The 24,812-nt window shown below is 43.5% G+C and overlaps 1 protein-coding gene across 9 annotated transcripts in view; it reads right to left on the bottom strand.

Moving 5' to 3' along the window:
• CDC14B (cell division cycle 14B) overlaps positions 1-24,812 on the bottom strand; it is a 344,504-nt gene that overhangs the window by 104,936 nt on the left and 214,756 nt on the right. For all 9 annotated transcript variants that reach the window (XM_069227743.1, XM_069227768.1, XM_069227761.1 and 6 more), the window contains exons 10-12: positions 21,884-22,022; positions 21,566-21,716; positions 7,318-7,421 (exon numbers count right to left, since the gene is read on the bottom strand). In XM_069227743.1, the coding sequence (XP_069083844.1) occupies positions 7,318-7,421; positions 21,566-21,716; positions 21,884-22,022 (394 nt within the window). The remainder of the gene's footprint in view (positions 1-7,317; positions 7,422-21,565; positions 21,717-21,883; positions 22,023-24,812) is intronic.

The raw sequence follows: 24,812 nt of genomic DNA, 5'->3' as shown, positions 1-24,812 counted from the left end.
GTCTTGGTGCTTGCAGCTGCTCTGGTACCCCGGGTATTGGTGCAGGGTGACTCCTGATGGTCTTGGCATTTCCAAACTTAGGGGGGGGGAGATGAGTCAGTCCTCCGGGGGCACGGTGACCTCCTCCTGGGTGAGTGCTGCGTCAGTGAACTCTGAGGTCAGAAGATCGGTGGACTGGACGTCACAGTTGGTGCCTGCAGGTTGCAGGGAAGTGGCTCCTCCACTCCAAGGAAGATGGTGGCTGGTTTGTGAAGTGCTGACAGTCCTCCGAGGCTTTTGGGAGATACTCGCCTGCAGGACAAGTCTGGTCCGAACTATTGTTGGGACAGCAGCAGGTAGGCAGGGTTTGGCACCAAAAGTCCAGGCTGGTCCACAGTTCTCACACTGGTCTGCACTTCTTTGTTATCCTTCTTCAGTCAGATGAATCTATGTTTCTTGTGTCAGGGGATCACCTAAATACTCAATTTATGGGCATTTTGGGGAGGTGTAGGGTAATAGCCAATTGGTTACTTAACCCTGGGGTGCCCTCGCCCCCTACATCACCACTTCCTTTGGGGAATGGGCATATCCCTGCCCCAGAATTCCTAATTCCAAGTAAAAAAAATGCAGCACACTCCTGCAGTCATATTGGAGGTGAAACATCCACGAAGGAGCTCCCAGCTCTCCAATTCTTGATTAGTGCTGTAAGGTGCTGAGGTCAGGTCCATACATACTGACTCAGCATCTTTCCAAAACCAGGATATTGGTAACAAACAGGAGACCTGCCACACTGGATGAGCAAGATTCCTTACGGACACAAACTTCTGACTAGGGTAACAAATCATGGAAACCTCAAAGGTAGACTCACTTTGAGGATAGGCACCCCTGTGAAAATAACCAGTTTTCTGGAGTCCTTGAAGTTGAAACAAAATGTCATGCAGCCTTAATTGTCAATCTCTGCCTTAAGGATGCCAGGCCAAGACGTCTCACAACTGCAAACATTCTCAAGTCTAAAGAATAAATAGACATGCCTGCTGATGTATGGGAACCAGGGCAAATTGTATACTGGCAATACAATGGATCCTTCAGAAAAATTGGAATTAAGAAGTTCTGCAGATCATGGAAGCCTTTGAAAGCCCACTGCTGCGAGTGTCTTGTAGGTCTCATATCTCCTATTTAAAAATTAATCTTATGACCTAGGCCACAACATGCACATCTTCATGGTTTCAAAGGAGATCACAGCAATCCTTAATTTGCAAAGTAAAAAAATATTTTATCATCTTTTTTGGCTGCAACAATTCAGAGAACAAATTTAACACAAAAGGTGTAAATGGATGTAGAAAAAAAGGAATCTAAATGGCATTTAAGCTTAATAACAAAAAGGAGGGAAATCAAACCATGGTGTGGACTAAGGTACAATGTACATTTACTAATCACCAAAAACACAATTCATGAATGATTTAAAATGCAAAAATTAAAAAAGTGGAATAAGTCCTTACAAGGATGAATTGTCACTGGGGCCAAAATGCTGGGTATACATTTGAGCATGCAAATCAGTCCCATGCCTTATACTCGTTGTCCATACCTTGAGGAAGGGAAAACATGCCTTCCAACAACCTTCGATACGGTCACATCAGCAGAGGAGCAAATGACAGCAGGAACATGTTGATGGAGGAGCAGGAGCACCCTCAAGAGTTGTGGCATCCAAGAAAAACTTAATGTAAACTACACACAATATCAACAAAATCATCCAGAATCGGTTAACTTTTGGGTATTTAAGGAAAGACTTCCTGTTGCACAGGGATAGAGACAAATCAAAGTCCTGTTTCAAGGCTTAGGAATGTATCTCACCTACTATCTTGAAGTTAGCAGCTAGCCATTAATTGTCCTTGTTGCGCTGTAGGCTGAACAAGCACTCCTGTGGAGTACTTGACTTGAGTACTTTAATCACTATTAGATTTCCTGTTCGCTCTAGCTGCATCTCAAATTACATGTTGGATTCATGAAGCCCAATCTCTCAATCAAGTCTGATGACATCTAGAGACCGTCCATTACCCAGCACTTGCATTCTACCCATTTAATTTACATTTTGCAAAGAGCTTTCCCTACTCCATCTGGATAATGTTTAAGATTTGTAGGCCTTATAGACCTACGGACCCAAACTAGTTCATATTGGGTGCTGCGTGGAGCCACTTCTACTGGATAAGGTACTCCAACAAAGCAAAGTGCTAAGAATTTGGATTGTGTGGACCATTCTGCATTGGCAAGATTGTTGTACAGGACAAGAATGTTTTAATACAGCAGAGCATCCAGCTCAATATGATTATTTTCTGCACTGCCTTGCCTCTATTTGCCACAGAGAACTCCACAAAGAGCTGATTGTCCACCTAATGTTCTTCGTATGATCAATACAAAAGCTTAAAGCTCTAATGAAGACGAAGCGAGAGAACCTCTCCTCCATCTTTCGAGGGATGATGTTGAGCGAATAATGCCAGAAGGGGATCGACTACGCAACACGAAAGCGCGTGTCAAGTTTCAGCAACAATGCTGCCCTTATTTGCAACACGTTTCTCCAGAAAAAATACTGGTGTACGATGGATGAATGAACAGAGCTTGTATCTCACTCACACAAGAAGCTAAAGTTATCACTAAGAGAAGGACATCAGAGTCAGTAGGTGCAAAGGACAGCTATGCATTACCTCAAATGAGGTACATATAAGGAAATGGAGAATCAAATTAAGGTCCCACTGTGGCCTCACAAAAGGCTTGAATGGAAACACATTAACCAGACCATTAAAACGTAACACAATAAGTGATTTAAAGAATGTCTGGTTTGGTAAATGCAAATGGTCTGACAAATAACTTGGCTAAAGACAAAACAAAGCAAAACATCTGACTACTTTGCCTACAAAGTGTGTGTATGGCAGGAATTACACCAGGTCACAAATTTATCAGAGCGTTCAGTGTAAACAGTTTAAAACTGGACGCTTTGCTGCTAGAATGACATCCACTACTCCAAGAGGGACATTGATGACATTCAACTTTTAATACTCAACCTTCATACGTGGAGGTGTAGATTATGCAGGCTGAGGTGCAGGACCATGCCCTGCTGCTGCAACAGCAAATTTTATGGAAATGGCAGCCTGATCGGAAGACAGATGCTAATACCCAGAGGTTTCAAGTACCACACTCTTCCAAACCCAATCTGAAGCCACTGGTATGACTGTGGCCCGGTCATTCCTAATCTTAAGAACTTTGGGCAGGGGAGGTAGTGACGGGGAGGCATACAGAAGTTCCATGCCTCACTCTAGGCCACTGTTCTTCAGATGTTTTAATTCCACGCCCCCGTAGGAGTTAAAAAAAATAAAAATAATAACTTTCCAAATGTAAAAAATATATATTTTATTAAATTGACAATGTTTACATATGTCTAGACTTATTTAAACATGGCAGTTAAGTTTGGTTACGTTTTTAAAATAGTAATCAAATATATGATGCCAAGCATACTATTCTGGTCAGTCAGTTCTTACTAACAAGTAAAATTATCCTCGATGTGAATATTAGAAGTGGGGTGGGGGTTTGAAGAGTATTTGGAATCCCTTCAATTTTGACAGTCCCAGCTTGGATATAAATGACAAAACAGGTTAGTGATGGCACATTAATAAGTGGTTTACTGCTGTTATTAGCATAGTGATTAGTCTGTCCACAGCCTGGCGCCCCACCCCCAATTTGAAGACCCCCTGCTCTAGGCATAATGTGTCTCAGAGAGCATCTTTTTGAAAACTCCAGCACACCAATGTGATGACATTGCTCATTCTCGGTGGTGGTAAAAAGATCAAGCCAGGGTTTTCATCATCGCTTTAAGAGGCTCTGCACCACCTCTGAGCTTAGATACCAATCGTAAACCACTGGGGGTTGCTGGCTGAGTTTGCCCACCCTGGAGTTTAAAGATCCTGCCAGGTGGTTAACGACCATGGCGATGCCTTGCTGGCTCAGCCAGCTGCAGAGGCAATAAGGCACAAGGTGTCCTGGCACAGGACCAAGGACCCCACTCTGCCCTACTTCATGGCTATGGTGCTGTTCAAGAGGAACTGGACCAGCATCACTTTGAAGGACAGTAGGAAGGCCTTAAAGCCACACGAATGGTTGGCAACTTCAACTGATCTTCAGTCCTCCCACATGAACTTGCCAATCCAACAAAGAGGAATCCATCACCATCAGTTCTGGGTGGGGTAGGAAAAGGGGTCTGCCACTGATCCAAACAGCTGTTGAATAGCCACTGCTGCAGGTTTTTTTAAATCTCCTCTGAAACTTTGATGGGATCTGACAGATTCCCTGGTTACCGAGTCCACTGAGACTACAAAGCCCAAATGTGCATCTGGTCTACATGCAAGGCACAGTGACAAGGCAGGATGCAGGAGGCCAAGAAGTTTCAAAGCCACTCTCACTGAGAACTAGGGCCAAAGATGAAACATCAGGATCCAGCCTGAATGTCCTGGACTCAGAGTCAAAGGGAAGGTTCAAAATTGTAAGGATCAATGATGGCTCAGATGACCTGGAGCTTCTGAGAAGTAGTCAGGTGTGACTTCAACACACTGATGAAGAACCTCTAAGATATGAGGAGGTTCGCTATCATCTAGAGGTTGTCTACGATTGACTGGGGCGAGCCCGCTTCAAACAGCCAGACAGATTGAAGTAGGGGAAGACTGGTATGCCCAATCTCCCAAGATGTGCTGTAACCACTGCCATCACTTTCGTCAACACCCAAGGAACACTGGTAAGGTCAAAGGGTAGCATGGAAAACTGAAAATGCTCACCCTGAAGTGCAAGTAGTCCCTTTAGGACTGTAGGACAGGAATGCGAAATTAAGTGTCCAGCACTACCATCCAGTCTTAGTGATGCAGGGCAGATCAAAATTGAGCCATGTGAACATCATGCATTTGCTCTTTCTCAGGAAGAAAAGAAGTGTGAAGGGAGTAACAAAGTACCTACTTTCAATGTCAGGCAATTTCTCTGGCTCTTTTGTTTAAAAAAAAAAAAAATAAAAAAAAAAAAAAATAAAAAAAAAAAAAAAAAAAAGGCAGGCCTGGATCTCATGCTTCAAAATTGACAAATGGTCCTCAATAGCTTCTGTGAAATAGGTGGAATTCAAAGTGGATTGCAGTATAGGTTATATCAGTGCTGGACTAGCTGAAGCACCTAGTCTGTCAGCTATAATGCTCTGCCAACCGTGGAGGAAACATCTTATCTAGCCTCCAACACGATGGCCCTTTGCTGCAGAGGGCAAGCAAGCTAGCGTGGATAGGTGGAAGGAGAGGTAGGGGAAGGGAACAAAGTGTGCTGGCCCTGGATGATGCTGGCTCGATCCCTAACTAAGCCTTGAAAGGAGTGAAGGAGGGTAGGGGGCGGGAGGGAGGAGTGAGTCGTGCTATGAAGGGGTCTTGGTGTTGTCTTGGAGCAAATCCTCTTCCATAGCCTCATAACAGGCTAAACTGTTGGTGAGATTGTGGCACAGGTGCAAAATGGCCAAGGGAGCAAGCTGTTGCCCTGATTTCCTTGTAGTGGTATCAGGCAGAGTCAGCCTTACCTCTGAAGAGATAGATACCATTAAATTATATGTGACTCCTTAATGTCGGAGAAGCCTGTGGATCTCATTAAAAAGCTAGCTCCGGATCGGTGTATGTAAGCGTGGCAAGAAATTAACTGATGTCAACACGTGGAGTAGCACTTATATGTGGCACTGGAGTCACTTCTGGCAGAGTTTATGTGGAAGCACATGATACCATCCGCAGGCACATGAGTAATGCTGAGAAAATTCTCCAGATCCAGTCTGGCGCTTGAGGTAGTTACAAGGTAAGGAATCTGCAGTTATAAGTATTCTTCAGGATATTCTGAACTCCCTGTGTTGTACAACATTTCACCTCTCGTCCCACTAATTCCATAGAGAGCCTTTCTGCCCATTCACTGTATCATCCACCTGAATCAGACTACAGCTCATAGAAGTACACAAGTTTTTCCACACACTTTTTGCAACAACAAAAAATGGTGAATGTTCAGCTGAAAGCCCTTTATCCCCATGCATCTCTCCTCTGCTACTTAACTTCGGAGAACCACACCACATTTGCAAATTGCACTGTTCTTGATAGTTTGTGCAAAGGGTGCTACATATTTAAAGCATTTACACCTTTCTAAGTTCTACTTCATATTTATGAATCTCATTCAATTTGCTTTTTCCCAACATTCCAAATTTACCATTCTATATTATCAGTGTAGAAACGTTTGCAAAGCATAACTTCCACAATTTGATACTCAAGTACGGGTGACATTGGGACAAGTTTTCAGAAACAGCTCCAGTAGCAAAGACGTTAAGGGAACTCAGCAGTCAATATATGAAACATAGGCTATACAATTCACAGCATCAGATGGCAATGCAAGACAAAAAGTCGCACACTTCAGCAAATTATTTGGTAATACAAAAATAAAGGGGGATTTCCCTGCACAGTGCCCAGGAGGGCCCTGGCCAAAGTAAAGTCAAAATGCATACTGGGGTAATTTGAGGTTCATCTCATTTACAAAGAAATGAGACCAGTGGAAATGGGAGTATTCCAGAGATCGGCTCCACAACCTAGAGTTCATCTTCCAGACATGAGGAGAGTTGCTCCTCACAGAGCTCAACTCATTTGTCAATTCTTGAACCATGCCACGTGAATGAAGAGCAGGCAAACTCTTAAATATGGTCCTGTATAAAACCAACAGCAATAACCAGGAATTGAGTAAGTGAGCTCCTAGTTTATTCAGGTAGAATACTGTAGTAGTGGTGTTTGTGTACACCAGAATCTCATTCTCAGGAAGAGAAGGAAAACTGATTGACAAATATTGCTTTGCACTCAAAACAAAAGTTAAAATTCCTATAATCCTTTTATTAATGAATACAATCCTATTATGTGCCTATTCGTGAGCCACCTTAAAGACTCAGTGGGCGGGAAGATGACATCACTACGATTCTAAAATTCTTAAGGTCTAAATTCTAGAACTTAAAAGGGGCTACAAGTAAGACCCAATAAATCAACATTTTCCGCATCACATGTGAGTCTTGACTAATAAATGACAACCTTGATCATTAACACAGTTTTAGGTTTGGGTCTATAGAATCAAATACAACACCCTAAATGAATAATATTATATGATAAACTACAAGCACAAACAAACGTTAGTCAGTTAGCTCATGCATGTAGATCTTAAATGTTTTTGAGAATTACTGATTTCGGAAGTAGAAACAAATATTTTTGATTTAAAAAAAGGATGCATAAACAAAGAAATAAAACATGCACCACTTACGACAACGGAGCAGAGACCAATGTTCTTGCCTGCCTTTTACTTTTCAGCGCTCTGAGCTTATCTCCTTGTGTGATAGCATTGATATCTTCATCTTCCGTGCTGTACTGGAAAAGCAAATCATACGTATTAGCCACAAATGTACTACTTCAGGATAATCACAGGACCATAAGGCTTCATATCATTTGCAACATCTCTGTTTAATTCTCTGTGGTAAACAAAAATCAATTTACAAACTCGAACAAATTCAAGCGAATGAAGGAAAAAAGTAGGTGAACATCAAATCTGTGGCTACCTGAAGTGTACCCTGCTGGCAAGTCTCAACCCTTCTTTTCTTGCTGCTACTTATAAAGGGAAGACTTTTTTGTATCAGTTGCTATGAAAATCCAGTGGCATTTGAAAATCTACTTACTCTTTATTCAATTGTTTGCTGTAACCAAATATTGATGGCTTCTCTGTCTCCCCCAAGGACCTCAGTTACTTTGCTAAAATGACCATGTTTTCTTTGATAAGCAGACCCTTTTAAATCAACATTTTATTTTGTGGCCTCTGCAGAGTGAACTGGTATATTTCAGATCTTCCTTTAAAAGTAATTGATCTGAAATCAAGTTATACAGATTGAGACAAATATTATTGGATTAAGTCAAAAGTTTTATTATCTTTATGTTGTATTGGCATAGCACACATCTAGCCCTATGACAGCAGAGTGTTGCTCAAGGTCAAAGGCAAAGATACAGGTAATGAGTGTTAGGTAGGGATGGCCTAAAAAGACAACATAAGCGCAGTTGACGCCGTTGTACTCCCCAATGAAAGTGACGGTATGAAAAAGTATGCAGACATAGCTTAGCGTTTGGCTTGTTACTGAAAGCTCAAGTGAGGCTCGAGTCTGAAGCCTTGCTCTGGCTCAGCTTGAGCTCACTCTCTTGGAACCTCAAGCCGATAACTTTCATGTGGATTTTGCCTGCCAATCTTGCTTTACCTAGGATGTGGCGTTATAGCAAAGGCAGCTAACTTTGGAACAGGGGAAACAGGTTTAAGTCCTGGCGTTGGCTCAACATCCTATTATTCTGGTCAAATCACTTAATGCCTCCTTGCCTAAAGAAACATGAATGTGCCCCTCTGTAATGTAAGTGGTGTTTATGTAAAGCGCAACAGTAGCTTCAAGTTGAGTTTGTTCTACATAGAAGCTGCAGAAAAATGCACAAAGAGGTTTAACTAAAGCATTACCATAAATAGGGGGAGTGGGGGGGCAGATACCCATTTAATGGCTGATTTGTACAAAGTGAAACCAGAAAACCTAGATAAATCACAACTTCCTCATTTAAATTATGTGACTAGGCAAATAATGTATTTCACAAAAACTTCTATTTCTTCATATTTGGTAGGAAATCTTTCAAATACATAAGCTCAAAATACCAACTGTACAAAAACCTTTTGTGTTAACAGACAGTTACGCTATAATAATCTGGGCAACATACAGGGTTTACATTTTAACTGTTTTGCCTTATTAGTTCACCAATGACATTGTCATTACTGTGGGGGTGGGGAAGGCAGTGATGGTTTTAAGCTCATGTTTCAAAACTACCACTTTTAATAAGTTTTTCTCAGTGCTGTGCCATAATGTCACATTGTCTATGGTTCCATGTGAAAAACACTTTGGACTCACTATCATATTTTATGTGATGTTTGTTTTCATTTTCAGGGCTTGGTTCGTGCAAGGGCACAAAGAGCCAAGCGCCAGACCCTTGGCTCAGCTCCCTACGTTAAGTTGGTGGTTGCCCACCTCCAGTGTCACTCTAGCAAAATTACAACAGTTTATCTTTGAACTATTCTGTGCCCTGTGACAAGAATTAAAGAGGACAAGTTGGAAGAATGACAGTGTGAAAAATCGAACTTGTGATGAGAACCCTAAGCACCCACTCTAACAGAAAGCAGTGCAGTGAGAAATCTGAGGTTAGACAGCATGTCAACCAGAAAGAGTGTTAACAAGCTAAATAACTTGCTCTTCTGGTCTTCTAACCGCAGACTCCTCAATTTTGCATTCGATTCCAAAGCAGATTCTTCCAAAACGTGGAGGACATAAGGAGTGGACTTACACCAGAAGTCCTGCAGGACTTAGGCAAAATGATACTCCATGTGGACAAATGCCAGGTGACGAAGTGTACAGACACTCATGTAGCAGTCTGCCAGATATCTAACACAAGAACATCTACGCCAATGCTTTTGTGGCAGGCCTGGCTCTGGTGTAATGGGCTCGAAGGTCCTAAGGAAGCTTCTTTTTACCAGGGCAGGCCATGTATGCATACGGAACTGCATTTTCCCTTCTATGCATGGGAAAAGTAGATGAAATGCTGGCCCAACAGGGTATTCTTTCATGCATTTGGTGTAAAAGCTAAGAGCTCTTTTTGGGTCCAGTTTGTAAAACCTCTCCTCCTTCTCAAAGGGGATGAGGCAGAGCAAAAAAAAAAAAAAAAAGCAGGAAGAGAAATGGACAGTTACACATGAAGGGTGATATTAACGTTTAGTAAAAAGGAAGCACAAGTTTGCAGCACCCATCTAGCTAGGAAAAGGTGGAACATTTTTTAGTGTGCAATAACCTGACACATGGGTTCTCAACATTAGCAAAAAGATCAAAACCAAAGCATACCACATCAGACGGCCTGTCAAATGATTTACTGTCAGGGAGATCCATTGCCATTTCAACAGGCAAAGTGCCTCCTGCCACGAGATCCATAACCCCCACGTTGCAATACCACACAGCGGTCATATTGTCTTTTAAGAACTCAATCTGATTCCCTTGACAGATGGCAGAAAGGTCTTCAGAGCCAATTGAACGGTACAAAGCTCCAGAAGGTAAGTGTAGTGCCTTTGCACCATCAGGAGCCAAAGACCCCGGGAGCTCTACGTCCCCCAGACGACCACCCTAATGTAGGGCAAAGCATATGTCACTACCTTGAGTGCTGGGTGGGGTTGTGAGAACGGTGTGTGTTTCGCAGCTACTACTGAAGATCTTGGGCTGCATACTCAGAAATGTGGATGCTCCCCCAGTGCTAGCCCACTCCTGATGGATGCTGCTCTGCAAGGTGTGTTTGTGCTAGTGGCACAAGGATCTAGCAGGGTGCATGAGGCCATTTGGCCAAGCAGCCTCAGAACATCCACACTGAAACATAGAAATGAACCTGAAAATCATAATGTGAATGTTCAATGTAGGAAGCTGGCCATTTATGTAGTGTACAGCTGTAAGGGGACACTATTCAAATAGTCCATGGTGACCCTTGTTAGCTGACGGGGTTTCAAATAATAACCTTAAAAGCTCTTTTGTGGTAGTGTGAACGAGCAGTTAAGCTTATTAGAGGACAGTGTTAAGCATTTAGTGCACACACAGTCAAGTAAGCCAGAACAGTCCATGTTTGTGACCTAGGAGAGCAGAGGCTCTCACCTCCAGGGGGTCAGAAACTCGAATGTTGTCTAGGAATTGAACTAGATATCACAAGGGCACACCTGCTCATGTAGATATGTCCTCACATTATAATGCACTCTGCCTTAAGGCTCTTAAGGCCTACTGTAAGAGTGACATATATAATGCATGCAGTGACTGGCATGGCACATAATGAGTGTGCCCTATTGTGTTTTCATTCAGGGTTTGTACCCTGACACGTAGTCTGTGATGGGAGGCTGTATTTAATTTCTGTATGGGTCCCTCAGGGTGGCAGAAGATGTGCTGCAGCCCTTCGGGACCCCCTTTAGTACCAATGCACTAGGTACCAGGGATAACATTTATTACAGGCATACTTTGTTTTAAAGACCGAGCACTGGCACTGAGGTCTGATCAGCAGGCCTTTGTGCACCAGGGGGGGTGCAATGGCCTTAAAAGAGCAGTGCACAGGATGGTTCCCATGAACGGAAACTGCAGCACAGGCTGCAGGTGGTATTTCAGTTCAATGATGGAAACCCCAGGGATGACAAAGGGTAACAACAATGTAACACACTGGTTCTTGTAGAGCGCAAGCTTTTCACAGAGGGGTCTATAGGTGCTGGGGGGACGGGAGGGAGAGGGTGTGTGCTTCAAATCTCGTCACACTGTTGCTAGTGGTCAAAGAGCCAGTTTTTAAGCTGCTGCCAGAATTCCTTCAGGGAAGGGGAGAAGCACAGGTGGACGGGGGAGGTCATTTAAGGATCTTGCAGCGAGGTGGGAGAAAAAGCGACCTCCACAGCATATGCCACGGATGTGAGGGACGTGGGCCTGGGAGAGGGAGGCTGAACTGAGGTCTCTGGTTGGTGGAAGGAGAGGGAGTTGATGTAGGCTGGTCTGACATTATGGAGGGCTTTGAATGTGTGAGTGAGGAGCTTGAAGAGGTGGGTGAGGGTTGCGGGGGCTTCTGGTGATCCCTCGATGAGGAGATGGGCCTGAAGGGCTAAGCAGGTGGCAGCTCAGCAGAAGGAGGCAGCAGACTGGGCAAGGCACTGACTGCAGGCACTATGCAGCGCTTTGCATCTGTGTCAAATGTCCTGACTAGGCGGGGCTCAGGTTGGGGCAGGAGAGGGGAAAGGCAGGAAAACAGTGAGATGCGGGGGAAGAGGAGGAGGGAGCCTGAGTTGGGGCAAAAAGAGCAGTAAAGGAGCAGGGAGGTTGACAGAGGGAGGGCTGAAGGGCTGAGAAGAGGGAGGCAGCAGACTGGGCAAGGCACTGACTGCAGACCCTATGTTCTGCTTTGCAGCAGTATCAAGTGACCAGGAGGAGCTGGAAGGCCTACAACAGACTGCAGTGATCCCACCTTCAGCAGACAATCATTGAGGTATGGAACTACATACCTAGCAGCGAAGATCAGCCAGGACCACCACCATCCCCTCATGACCATGGGAAGAGAAATCAAACTTAGCTGCAGCAGGAGAAGCCTACTGACTCTTGTGGTGTCCTCCATATCAGCACTATGCCTTGTAGAGTCATGAAAAGGCTACGCTAGTTGCAGCAAGGGATGGAGTATTGCCTCACGTGAATGGGGAGACACCACCACCACCACCACCACCACCACCACCACCACCACCACCACCCCCCCCCCCCCCCCCCACACACACACACACACACACAAAGCATCCTGCGAATTTTCAGTATTGTTGGTGAAATTGACTGGCTGGAGATAGCAAACCTAAAAGGCCCAAGCATGGCTGCTTCTAAAGCGCTCCAAATGGATGACTGTACTTCCATTGAAAATCCTGGGGTATGCATCCAGGAATGATGGCTGATCACAACACTAGTGCCCACAGAGGCCCATACAGTCTAGTCCAGGTCAACTCTCAAAACAGACACCTTCCCTCAGGCATCTTTGATCACCTGCGAGACAGTGTTCCTAAATTTATTAGACTGCCTGTAATATCTCTCTGCCATGTCCCAAAAGACATGTGAGCAGTGCCTCAGAAAGGAGACGGCATTCAGGGACTTCATTGCCAAACTGCACAGAAAAAGACTTTTGCTGAATGCACTGACTCCGTCCAGTGATGCAGCAGGGAACTAGTTGGGATTAACCTTGCTGGTAGAAATATGCACCACCCAAGCTCTTGTAGATGGGTCCCAAGTTAGAAAGTCCTGATTCACAATTGGTGGGTTTAGACATCTGGTCATTCCGTGATTAACTGGAGGAGTTGCAAGAGTCCTGAAAGAGTTCCATGACTCCTGGAGGAATTGCATGAGTTCTTTGGATTTTGTAAATGTAAACGGTGGACCCTGAGAGGGTCTGGGTAGTACTATCTCTCCTTTGCTTTGGTGGGTTAAGAATTGGATGGAATGTTGTAGACCACGTGAAATAGGGTGGCCACCTTTGGCAAGAAAGAATCCTTTTTCTTAAGTACCAGCTTGACTGGGAAAATAATGCACTAAAAGGGAGGAAACACAAAGTCAGCAGCTTGCTAGCACGTCAAACTGAGGTAATGGCCATCAAAATCACTGTCTTTGTGACTGCAGGATGAGGACATGAAATTCAGAGTCCCACTAGTCAAGAGACACCATCCAGTCTTAGAGTTCTAGAGCTAAAACACATTACAAGCAAAAGCATGCCGAACTTTCTCCAGGAAAAAGGAATTCAGAACACATGTCCAAAATGAGAAGAAGGTCAAAATCTTTGGACCAAGTACATAACACAAACAACACCCCTGACTGATTTTTTTCTCTAAAACAAATTCCATGGTCCCTTTACTCAACAAAGCGAGAAACTCCTGCTGTAGAGTATGGGAATGGTTATCTGTGTTAACAGAGTGACCAGTGGGAAAAGGAGGTGGCAACTTATGGAAAGGAAGGGCATGGCCTTGCTCAACAATTTGGAAGAATTAATTGTCCGAAATGATGAACTGCCTGCATGCCAGATGAAAGGTGGCACAGGCTGCATATGTTCCTTCAGAGTGGAAGAAACAGAGAAATTGCTGAACTACTGCACTGGATGCAAGGGCTGTCAGAGTCGAAAGGGCAGGCTTCAAGAACATATATGAACTTTCTGCACTGCTGATGAAACTGGTTAAAAGGGGAAGCCAGGCTCAAGGACTGAGCCAGGCCCCTACCTTTCTTCAGCACTCAAGGACCGAGTTTGCTATCTCTTCTAAGATAACCACTGTACTGAATTACCATTAAGATATACTGAATAGCTCCCAAAGAGCCTGTGTAAAGCAACCAGGCACAGCCGTGGATGGAGATGGAAGAACCCGTGGGTGGTGCCATCAAATCTGTGTACCAGCAAGATCAAAGGATATGGTTAGGTTAACTTTTTTTTAGTTTGAAGAGTAACATTCACCAACAGGGCATGTAGGCACTGAAACTTAAAGCCAAAAATGTATAAGCTGCACCCAAAGACCATGTTGGAAGAAAGGTTAAGAGGAACACAGAGAAAGCCAGGTGTTTAAAACCACCCTGAAAGTCAACAGGTAGGATCCCAGTGTATTACGTGGGGAACAAGTTCCATTTAATGAGAACAGAAGTAGCGTTGATAGGCAGGATCTATTGGAATGTGGAAATAGGCACCCTTGAGATCTATGGCTATCATGAAGTCTGCTTTCTGTAGCAATTGTGCCACAAAAAATACCTGACCACCCAAAGACTTCAGACTGAATTTAGGGACTACAAGATTATGCTGGCTGGCCTCTAGATCTCAGAATGCCCAAAATGACAAAAGAAGGAAAAAGGTCATGTGGCATATACAGCTTTGAACACAAGACAAAGCAACCAATGAAAAGTGCAGAGGGCAGGAGAGATACAATCCCTGAACTTCTGACCTAGTGCTTACCTAGCAGGAATGTTTTGAACCAATTGTAGCTGGAGCGCTTGAGCAAACGACACCTCCCTCCTGGAGGCAAAATGGAGAAAAAGGGACAGGGAGGAGGGGGCTAGGGGTGGACCCTAATTTCACAGTGCCATTTGTTTTTTTGTTTTGTTTTCAAATTGTATTTATTTGTATACTGTGGACACACATTTGGACCAGGGAGGCATGCCAAAACAGCAATTCACAAAAAGGGACAGTCTCATTGCTGTAAAGTCTTCATCTTCTCGTCATTCAGCGTATTAATACACATCTAGCTCACATCCTTTGACAAACAAGTGCGCAGACGTGAGACACAGGTAGTAACACTGTCTGAGATTCAAAGATGATTTCAATATCATCTGAATAAATATTAAAAAGACAAAAGCTACATTAGACAGACTAAAGAAATCAAATTAAGATTGAAAGGACAGCATGAACCCTGGGAAACTCAATGGGAAAATTATCTGACAAAAGAGGTGCAGGAGGAAAGGGAAACCTATAGATTCCAACCAGATAAAAACTTTGAACCAGGACAGTGTCTTTTCGTCGCCGTCAAGGTCAGCAAGTCTGAACAGCACAATTCGGTAGTCTAGCGTATCTCGCGCAGATCAATTACGTTTAAGGCAGCAGGGAAGTTATATCAACACAACAGTGCAGTTCATCCAGTGCCCCTGTCATTTCTGTGCTGCAACCAGGATAAAAACCTAATTGTAGAAGGTGTAGGAGACGGTTGTACTCTAAACGATCTGATAAATGGAGACAGAATATGTTATTTACCTTGTAAGCATCTATTTATTTCAGGTAGTTCTGTAGATTCATATGCTTAGCATACTCTTTAGTGTTTGGCTCAGACGTTTGCAACTTACTTTAATTCGAAGACATCTTTCGAGTGACTAGGTATGGTGACTCTTCCTATAGTCTTTATTGCACCTGGTCATCAGCTCCTTTGTTAGATAGTTTTTCTCCGCCATCGGGTTCAGACATGTATCTCAGTGCTACAGAACTGAAGATCTGAAACCTTTCACAAAGCCTTTTCAGCGTACCGTTTCATACCCCTTTAACGGATAACACTCGGAAGACAACCAATGACTGGTTTTCGTTCCCCTCATCGGGTGAGCTTAGGATAGAAGCAGTAAAATGACAGTAAAGATGAACATGCAGGTACAGTTTAGATAAGGGTGAGTGCTTTAGTAGAGGTGTGTACGTCAGCCATTAGCGTCTGGGAGGAGGGTGGGTGCATACGAATCTACGGCACCAAACATTACAAACAGATGCTTATGGTGGTAAGTAACATACTCTATTAGGCATCCTTGAGATCTATGGCGGTCAAAGTCCCCTTGCTGTGGCAATGGCATTACTTCTTGGAGCTTTACCATGTGGAACTTCTTTCAGGATGTACTGTTCGAATTACCTGTGCTCTAATAAAAGCCTTAAAGTACAGGGTTTTTTTGGAATTAGAAAGTACAGTGAGTATACGAACAGGCTCTATGGCCCCTTTTTGAAAAAGAGCTTGAATCTCCTCTTGTAGGAGTGACAGATGTTCTCTTTACAGCTTGTGTTCAAGGGGGGATATTGGGAGGTGATGTGGGCTCGAGATAATATTCATCTTTTATGATAGAAAGGACCCACTGATCTGATATAGTTTGGTAGTCTTGCTGCAGCCTCTCTACTGGTGTGAAGTGTAGAGGAGGGAGGCATAAAGAGTTGCAGTTTGGTGGAGATGGTCCCTTTGAATGTTGACCCGCACCCTCAAACTCAATTGAGTGTGTATTGCATGGTTTTGGGTATCAAAGATGCTTTTGGTACCGAGGTGTGCTTGGCATGGAGAAATGACAGAAGTTGAGAGTTTACAGTTCTGAATTTTTTCGCCTCAGAGTGCCTAGTAGGCTTTTCTGCCGCTGAGGTTTGAGTTTTGGACGCTGCCACCAATTCTGGCTTTGACTTCACTACGGTTGGTGCCTGTGGTTTTTCAGTGCCTTTTGGTGCTTGCGAAAGCAAAGGGAATAGTAGCTGCTTCCTTTGCCTTATGCCAGACACCTCCATGGTTCAACGACAGTGTGTTTTGTAAGCTGTTTGATATGTTTTTGTGTGGGTATGGGGAGGCTTTCACCAGTGTAATCTCATGCCCTATCGAGGTTGTAGGCTCGTACTCAGAGTCAGACCATTCCCTGCTACTGGCAAGTAGGATGGGGATGTCAATAGGCACACCTTGGGCGTCTGCTTCCCCCTTGATGTCCGCTTCTATTTGGAGATTGAGTGGTTAGTATTTGAAGGAATCTTCAGTTCTGCTGCTTGCTTCATGGTATGGGCCCAGCGGCGCCCTCTCTGTTGGCGATGTGTCTCACCTGGAAAGCTTCACACAACATCTCAGCATATTCCTGGAATATTTAGCATGGCACTTCGGGCACAAATGTGGAAGAAGATGGCAGGGAAGTTAGAAGTCAAACCAGCCCAAACCCAGGCAGATGAAAAATGTGACGAAAACCAGTCGTTGGTTGTCTTTCAAGTGTTATGCGCCGAAGGGTTATGAATTAGGGAGCTGAAAAGGCCTTGTGGAACGTGTCAAAGCTTTGGTCCCAGTGCTTCAAAATAGATCTTCAAACCCGATGGCAGAGAAAAATAATCTAATAAAGGAGCCGATGACCATGCAAAATACAAACTATAGGAGTCACCATACCTTGTGATTTGAAAGAAGTATTTGAGAAAAAAAAAAAACATGCTGTAAACTTCTGAGCCAAACACTAGATGGCAGGAGTATACTAAACATATGTATCTACAGCCAACACATGCTATGGATACAGTGCTATTTACAAGAGCTTTGCCAGATAAGGAGGTTAAGCTTTAGGTGGTGTAGGAAGCTGGCTCTGTATATACTATATCAAAATGAGATATAGTGAGCACAGAGTCCAGGGGTTCCCCAGAGGCTTAACAGAGGCTAAAATAGATCATATTAATGCTCTCTTTGGGGAAGTGTGGTCGAGCAGCTAGGCTTATCAGAGGGCAGTGTAAAGCATTTGCTGTACACAAAAACAACAGAAGAAGCACACACTCAATGGTCACTCCAAACGTTTTTTAGATAGCAAAAGTATATTTTCTTAAATTACTTTTAGAATCACAAGATTCAAATTGTATCAACAGTACTTTGAAATCGATAAGTTATACAGTTTTTGAAATATTGGGAATAATCTGTTTTAAGACTTGACAGTGCAATTTTCAGAAACAGTTCCTGGGGGGAAGAAAAGTTAGATCGTTTTACAAGTAAGTACAACATTTACAGTTCCAGTTTCCAGTGGTTAGGAAGTCCACAGGTTGGGGTTCAAGTTAACCCCAGACACCGACCACCAGCAACACAGGGCTGGCCGGGTGCAGAGGTCAAAGTGTAGGCAAAATTAACATGAGCTCCTATGGAGACTGGGGGCACACTGTTTCAGATCTGCAGGCAGGTAAGTACTCGCGTCTTCAGAGGGCAGACCTGGGGAGTTTAGAGGAGCACTTGGGGTGGGGGGGGGGGGGGGGGGGGGGGGGGGGACAAGTAAGCACCAAACATACACCCTCAGTGGCGTAGGAAGGCCGGATGCAAATAAGATGTCGGGTCTCCAATGATTCTCTATTAGGGGGCCCGGGGGATCACTCAGAGGATGCAGGAGAGGTTCAGGGGGTAATCTCGGGCAAACCACAGACTGGACAGGGAGAAGGGCCGTTTGCTGAACGTTGCTGCACTGGGTATCTTCGTCCGGGGCTTTCGCTGTCAGGGGAGTCCTTGGGATTCCATCTGCAGGTGTCGTCGTGGAGAGGTCAACAAAAGGTGGGCACTTGCTCGGAATCGCCTGGGGATCCTCTCTAGCGGTTTGGGCCACATGGACACCGGCCTTGGGTGTCCAGTGAAGAGTGGTTAGGACTCACGCATTCGGAGTGCGGTTGGAGTCCTTAGTTGTTTCTTCTTGGACAGGGCCGCTGCCCACGGGAGTTCTTGGTCCATTTGGGTGCAGGGCAGTCATCTGGAGCTTGACAGAGGTCGCTGGTCCCACTGGATGAATCGCTGTTCTTTTGCAGGCTCTTTGAAGCAGAAGACAGGCTGGTAGGGCTGGGGCCAAATCAGTTGTCTTCCTTCTTCCCTCCTGAGGTTTCAGTTTAGCAATCCTCCTCCTTGTTAGGTTGCCAGGAATCTGGTGAGCTGGGTTCAGGGAGACCCTTAAGTCCTATATTAGGGGGCATTTTATGGGTGAGAGGGCAGTAGCCAATGGTAACTGTCCCTGAGGGTGGCTACACCCTCCTTGTGCCCACTACCTTTGGGGCGGGGGACACAAACATAATCCTATTAGTCCCTGTCCACCAAACCAAGATGGAGGATTCTGTTCACCTCAGCTGTGGACACCTTAGGGGTGGTCCTGGCAGCGGTGGTCACTCCCCATGTTTTCCCTAATTTTCCCACCAGATTTGCCGCCAATAGTGGGGCTTTGTCCAGTGGGGGGGCTTGAAGCACAGAGCAGGAGGCAAGATGCTCTTCATGTCATGAATGCAAGGCTCTCCAAATAGAAGACCTATCCTATTGTCTCTATGCTCTTCATCTCCCTTTTCACAGGAGCAGAGGCATCCCTGAAACACTTGAAGTCGTAAATGTTCAGAGAAGAGAAACTCTGGATCTACACCGAGGGGCATGGGAAAAAATGAACGGCCTTCATTGAGCCTGGGTGGCACCTTATATTACTTGGTGAAGTTATATCTGAGGACAGAACCCGGAAAACAAGACTGAGCATTGACATCACCTATTGACAGAGGAGAGCTACTTCAAGTATCCACACACTGTTTTGTTCCTGGAGGAGATTCAAGAGGTATTACATCTGCAGGCAGAATTATCCATCAGTAAAAGAACTGATATCAGCATACAAAAGGTGGCACCTTTATTCTGACTCGTGTTGTCACAGCCCAATGGTACCATCAGTTGACATGGAGGAGCTATCGCAAGAGATCCATCTGTCACCTGTTGCGACTGAAATGCTAAGGAATCAGTAATTCGAATTATCCATTAGACATATTTCAGGGCTTTTTTAAAATTTTGAAGCCTTCATACTACCCAAAACCCGCCAACTAGTCTAGAATCCCTTAATCTATGAATGTTGTGAACCTGCTCCTCTTCTGTTTATATGAGCTAAGTGACATGGTGCTTGAGTTTGATTCAGAATTGTCAGCATAGAATGGCCACTATTATTACCACCATCGCTGTAAAAACTCCCGGGGAGAGGTGAGCTTGAAGGAAGGGAAGTAGAGACTGATCATGTCAGATACCTATTGTTACCATTCAAGAAGGATGTGATGTCCTATAGCTTTAAAGGAGATCAACTAAACTCCACTGCAAGGTTTGCCCAGAATGTTGAAATGCCCTCTTTTTGAATTTCATAATCTTAGGAATTTGTTTAGGAGGTGTAGATCTAAGATGGGTGCCTTCTCGGTCTGAGTATTAATGCATTTTTTTGGAATAAGAACGAATTAAGTACAGTCCTAATTTTCTTTGCTAAGGAAAACCCTATCTATTGCTCCTTTAGCAAACAGGCTATCTTACATCTGCATTTTTGTGGGGGGTCAAAAGGATGGATGAAGCCTTCCTCAATAACGATAAAAAAACTGATTTTATCATGTGGAGAACCAATTAATCTGATTTTTTCCCAGTTCAGAAAGAAAGAAGTGGTCTGCGCCCAGACAGGAGAGCTGTGGATTTAAAGACTCATACTCAGAGAGGTTCTGTTGTCTTGGGAAAAAGGTAGAAATACAGAAATGCTTGACACATTAAGAGTAACTCTTCCTTTGTAGAGGCTGTTGTGGGGGTGGCAGAGTCCCTTGTCCTTGGTTTGGTAAACTCAAGATGTTCAATACTGCTTTTATGATTTTGTAACATTCAGGTTTAGCCCAATATGCAAGGGTTGCCTATGAAGGCGTGCCTCATTTGTTCCACTAATTAGGCAACGCCATAATTATCCCGACCACCCCAAATGGCATGTGCACGTCAACAAATGTGGCATTATTGAGGACAGAAGCTTTATGATGCTGCTTTGATTTCACATGCAAAGAAGCTGCAAGGACTGCATTATTAAAAGGCAAAACTATCTCAGGAGATTTTTTCCCCAAACTCAAGCTGGTCAGTGTGAAGACCTGGTATTCCGAGTAACGACTAACCAACATCTGTCTGTGGTATTTTGTACAGGGTATAAGATTGAATACATTTGTGCAGCATAATTTTCCAGGAGAAACAGAATTCTCCTCATCAAAAACTCAAAGGAAAAAACCTAGTAAAAGTTACCAACTCCAGATCTCATGTCAGCAGAGGTGTGGAAAAAGCAAAATGTTATATCAATGGCATTTGTGGGAGCCTTATATGTCATATGGTCCACACACAATCTGTGGTGATTAGCATGCATTATAAAACTAATTGATGTGCCTTACGAAGAACAAGCTGGAACATAATTCAGCATTTGAAAGAATAACCAAGGATACAGAATATGTTGTCAAAATCTGTTAGCCTGCTCCAAAATGTTAGAACTTCCCCTGGCAACCTCGTAACAAAACCATTTTTTAAATTACTTCAAAACTCAAACCTTGTGATGCAAAATCGAGGTGAGGGACAACCTAGTGAAAATCAATTTAACCTCATGGTTCATATAAAGTGTTAGCTAAGCTTTCATATTTTCCATCTTTGGGTTGACTAAAGAGGTAACAGTGGCAGTAGAAACCCACGACTTCAGTATCATCATTTCTGACTATGTAGCTTTTATATATTTTGGTCTCACAAGTTGATGATAAAACTGCTCATGCTGTTGCAATTTATGTTCTTTTGAACAATCAGCCTAATGAGCAAGCTATGTAACAGAGCAATATTAGCGGTACAAGTGCAAGCCAGCATCTTCATTAATACTCTTTACTTTGCTCCCCAAGAAAATCTATATTTGGGGACAAACACAATCTCAAATGATTACTTGTTCATCATCCTCCTTGTTTGCTTGGATCCTCCTGTCGTTAATGCATATGTCGTCCACACCGGAAAGAATCATCGTCACCGCTCCTTTACTTCTGTCCTTTAACTTCTTGCGGTAGATGTCTCCTAAAGTCCAAAGGCTCAACTGCTTCCTAAAACAAACAGTACAAAGTATTGAAATAAAAAACTAGTATGAGCACATAGCTCACATTTTCCACTCTATCAAATAAATGCAACTTGCACCACAAAAAATATATCACTCTTTCAGTTATCCACATAATTCGTACTATTTCCAAGCACTGCTTGAGGGCCTACTTACGCCACCAAAAAGTTTTGCTGTGGTCCTATCACTGAGCCAGGTCTACAAATTCTAATCCAGGCAATAGTTTCCCCTGCAGTCATCCGGTAATGCTTCATCAGGTAGCACGCAATAAGGGTACCTGTTCGGCCAAGGCCAGCTGTGAAAGAGAGAAGATGAACACTGTACACACCATGCAGCAGCTTTCAATCAATTATATACAGGGAGTGCAGAATTATTAGGCAAGTTGTATTTTTGAGGATTAATTTTATTATTGAACAACAACCATGTTCTCAATGAACCCAAAAAACTCATCAATATCAAAGCTGAATATTTTTGGAAGTAGTTTTTAGTTTGTTTTTAGTTTTAGCTATGTTAGGGGGATATCTGTGTGTGCAGGTGACTATTACTGTGCATAATTATTAGGCAACTTAACAAAAAACAAATATATACCCATTTCAATTATTTATGATTACCAGTGAAACCAATATAACATCTCAACATTCACAAATATACATTTCTGACATTCAAAAACAAAACAAAAACAAATCAGTGACCAATATAGCCACCTTTCTTTGCAAGGACACTCAAAAGCCTGCCATCCATGGATTCTGTCAGTGTTTTGATCTGTTCACCATCAACATTGCGTGCAGCAGCAACCACAGCCTCCCAGACACTGTTCAGAGAGGTGTACTGTTTTCCCTCCTTGTAAATCTCACATTTGATGATGGACCACAGGTTCTCAATGGGGTTCAGATCAGGTGAACAAGGAGGCCATGTCATTAGATTTCCTTCTTTTATACCCTTTCTTGCCAGCCACGCTGTGGAGTACTTGGACGCGTGTGATGGAGCATTGTCCTGCATGAAAATCATGTTTTACTTGAAGGATGCAGACTTCTTCCTGTACCACTGCTTGAAGAAGGTGTCTTCCAGGAACTGGCAGTAGGACTGGGAGTTGAGCTTGACTCCATCCTCAACCCGAAAAGGCCCCACAAGCTCATCTTTGATGATACCAGCCCAAACAAGTACTCCACCTCCACCTTGCTGGCGTCTGAGTCGGACTGGAGCTCTCTGCCCTTTACCAATCCAGCCACGGGCCCATCCATCTGGCCCATCAAGACTCACTCTCATTTCATCAGTCCATAAAACCTTAGAAAAATCAGTCTTGAGATATTTCTTGGCCCAGTCTTGACGTTTCAGCTTGTGTGTCTTGTTCAGTGGTGGTCGTCTTTCAGCCTTTCTTACCTTGGCCATGTCTCTGAGTATTGCACACCTTGTGCTTTTGGGCACTCCAGTGATGTTGCAGCTCTGAAATATGGCCAAACTGGTGGCAAGTGGCATCGTGGCAGCTGCACGCTTGACTTTTCTCAGTTCATGGGCAGTTATTTTGCGCCTTGGTTTTTCCACACGCTTCTTGCGACCCTGTTGACTATTTTGAATGAAAAGCTTGATTGTTCGATGATCACGCTTCAGAAGCTTTGCAATTTTAAGAGTGCTGCATCCCTCTGCAAGATATCTCACTATTTTTGACTTTTCTGAGCCTGTCAAGTCCTTCTTTTGACCCATGGAAAGGAAGTTGCCTAATAATTATGCACACCTGATATAGGGTGTTGATGTCATTAGACCACACCCCTTCTCATTACAGAGATGCACATCACCTAATATGCTTAATTGGTAGTAGGCTTTCGAGCCTATACAGCTTGGAGTAAGACAACATGCATAAAGAGGATGGTGTGGTCAAAATACTCATTTGCCTAATAATTCTGCACTCCCTGTAGGTCACCAATTAAATAGTACACTGTCAATCATCTCTTTTATTGACAGGAGCAACTTTAACGCACATGTGCAGTCATTTCACTTTAGCAGTGCTTCCTGAAACTTCCAACTTGTAGTTCAGAGGTAGTCTACATGTGCTCAACCCCTCTATATAATAGTGTCCCTATTCTCACCATCGGCATTGCTTAAGCGATACAACTAATAAAAGCTTAGTGGTGGATGAATTATTATATTCATGATGAAATAGTGAAGGATACAAAACAAAAAGGAAAGAAAAGATATTCCTTTAGGCAGTTTCCCTTCAAACAGATCATTTTAACCCATTGACACTCATGGAGGATGGGCAGATGGCAACTAGCAGATAGTAAAATTTCCAAATCAGTCTTCTCTAAAGATCATCATATAACATTTGTTACAAGTACGTTTTCAACAGCAGCATTTGAATGGTTCTTCAGTTTCTAAATAAAAAAAGGTCTACCACGTATGCAACTGACTTTCTCTTATACAATATGGATAAGTTACTTACCTGTAAATCCTAGTTCTCTTCCAGGGGTATCCTCATCAAAGTCATAAACATTGAATATTCCCGCCCTTGTGCGGGGACCCCGGAGCATATATAAAATACACACATATTATACATGTGTAAAACAGCAATGCAGGCTATAATGTTAAACAGGCTAAAATGCTTTATTTCTATGAAGTATTTTATTTTTTATATTATAAAATTACAATAGAGAATAAATATCTACCCAAGCCCCCAAAACTGGGCTTAAGGAAGTAAGCAGCAGTAAACTCTAGAGAAAAAGAGAAAAAACTGCATTGAAAAACAATGGAGCATTCTTAGCCAATAGGCTGCATGCAGGTTAACACAGGAGAACCATAAAAACGTTGGCACCGTGCCTTTAAGACCCTGAGCACCTCCAGTATTCCACCATGCCTCAGGGGTGAAGGAAAGGTGACAGTTGGTTCACAGTTAGGTCAGTACTTTTTTACGGTGACAATCTGTGTAACTGATTCGAAAGACAGTCTGTCCTGCACTTCTAGGAGATGCGAGTCCGGGGAGGAGGGTGGGTTGTTTATGACTTTGATGAGGATACCCCTGGAAGAGAACTAGGATTTACAGGTAAGTAACTTATCCTTCTCTTCCAGGGGATCCTCATCAATAGTCATAAAC

This window comes from Pleurodeles waltl, chromosome 1_1 (genome assembly GCF_031143425.1).
Source record: "Pleurodeles waltl isolate 20211129_DDA chromosome 1_1, aPleWal1.hap1.20221129, whole genome shotgun sequence".
Classification (NCBI taxonomy): domain Eukaryota; kingdom Metazoa; phylum Chordata; class Amphibia; order Caudata; family Salamandridae; genus Pleurodeles; species Pleurodeles waltl.
This window is presented reverse-complemented; position numbering and strand designations above follow the sequence as displayed.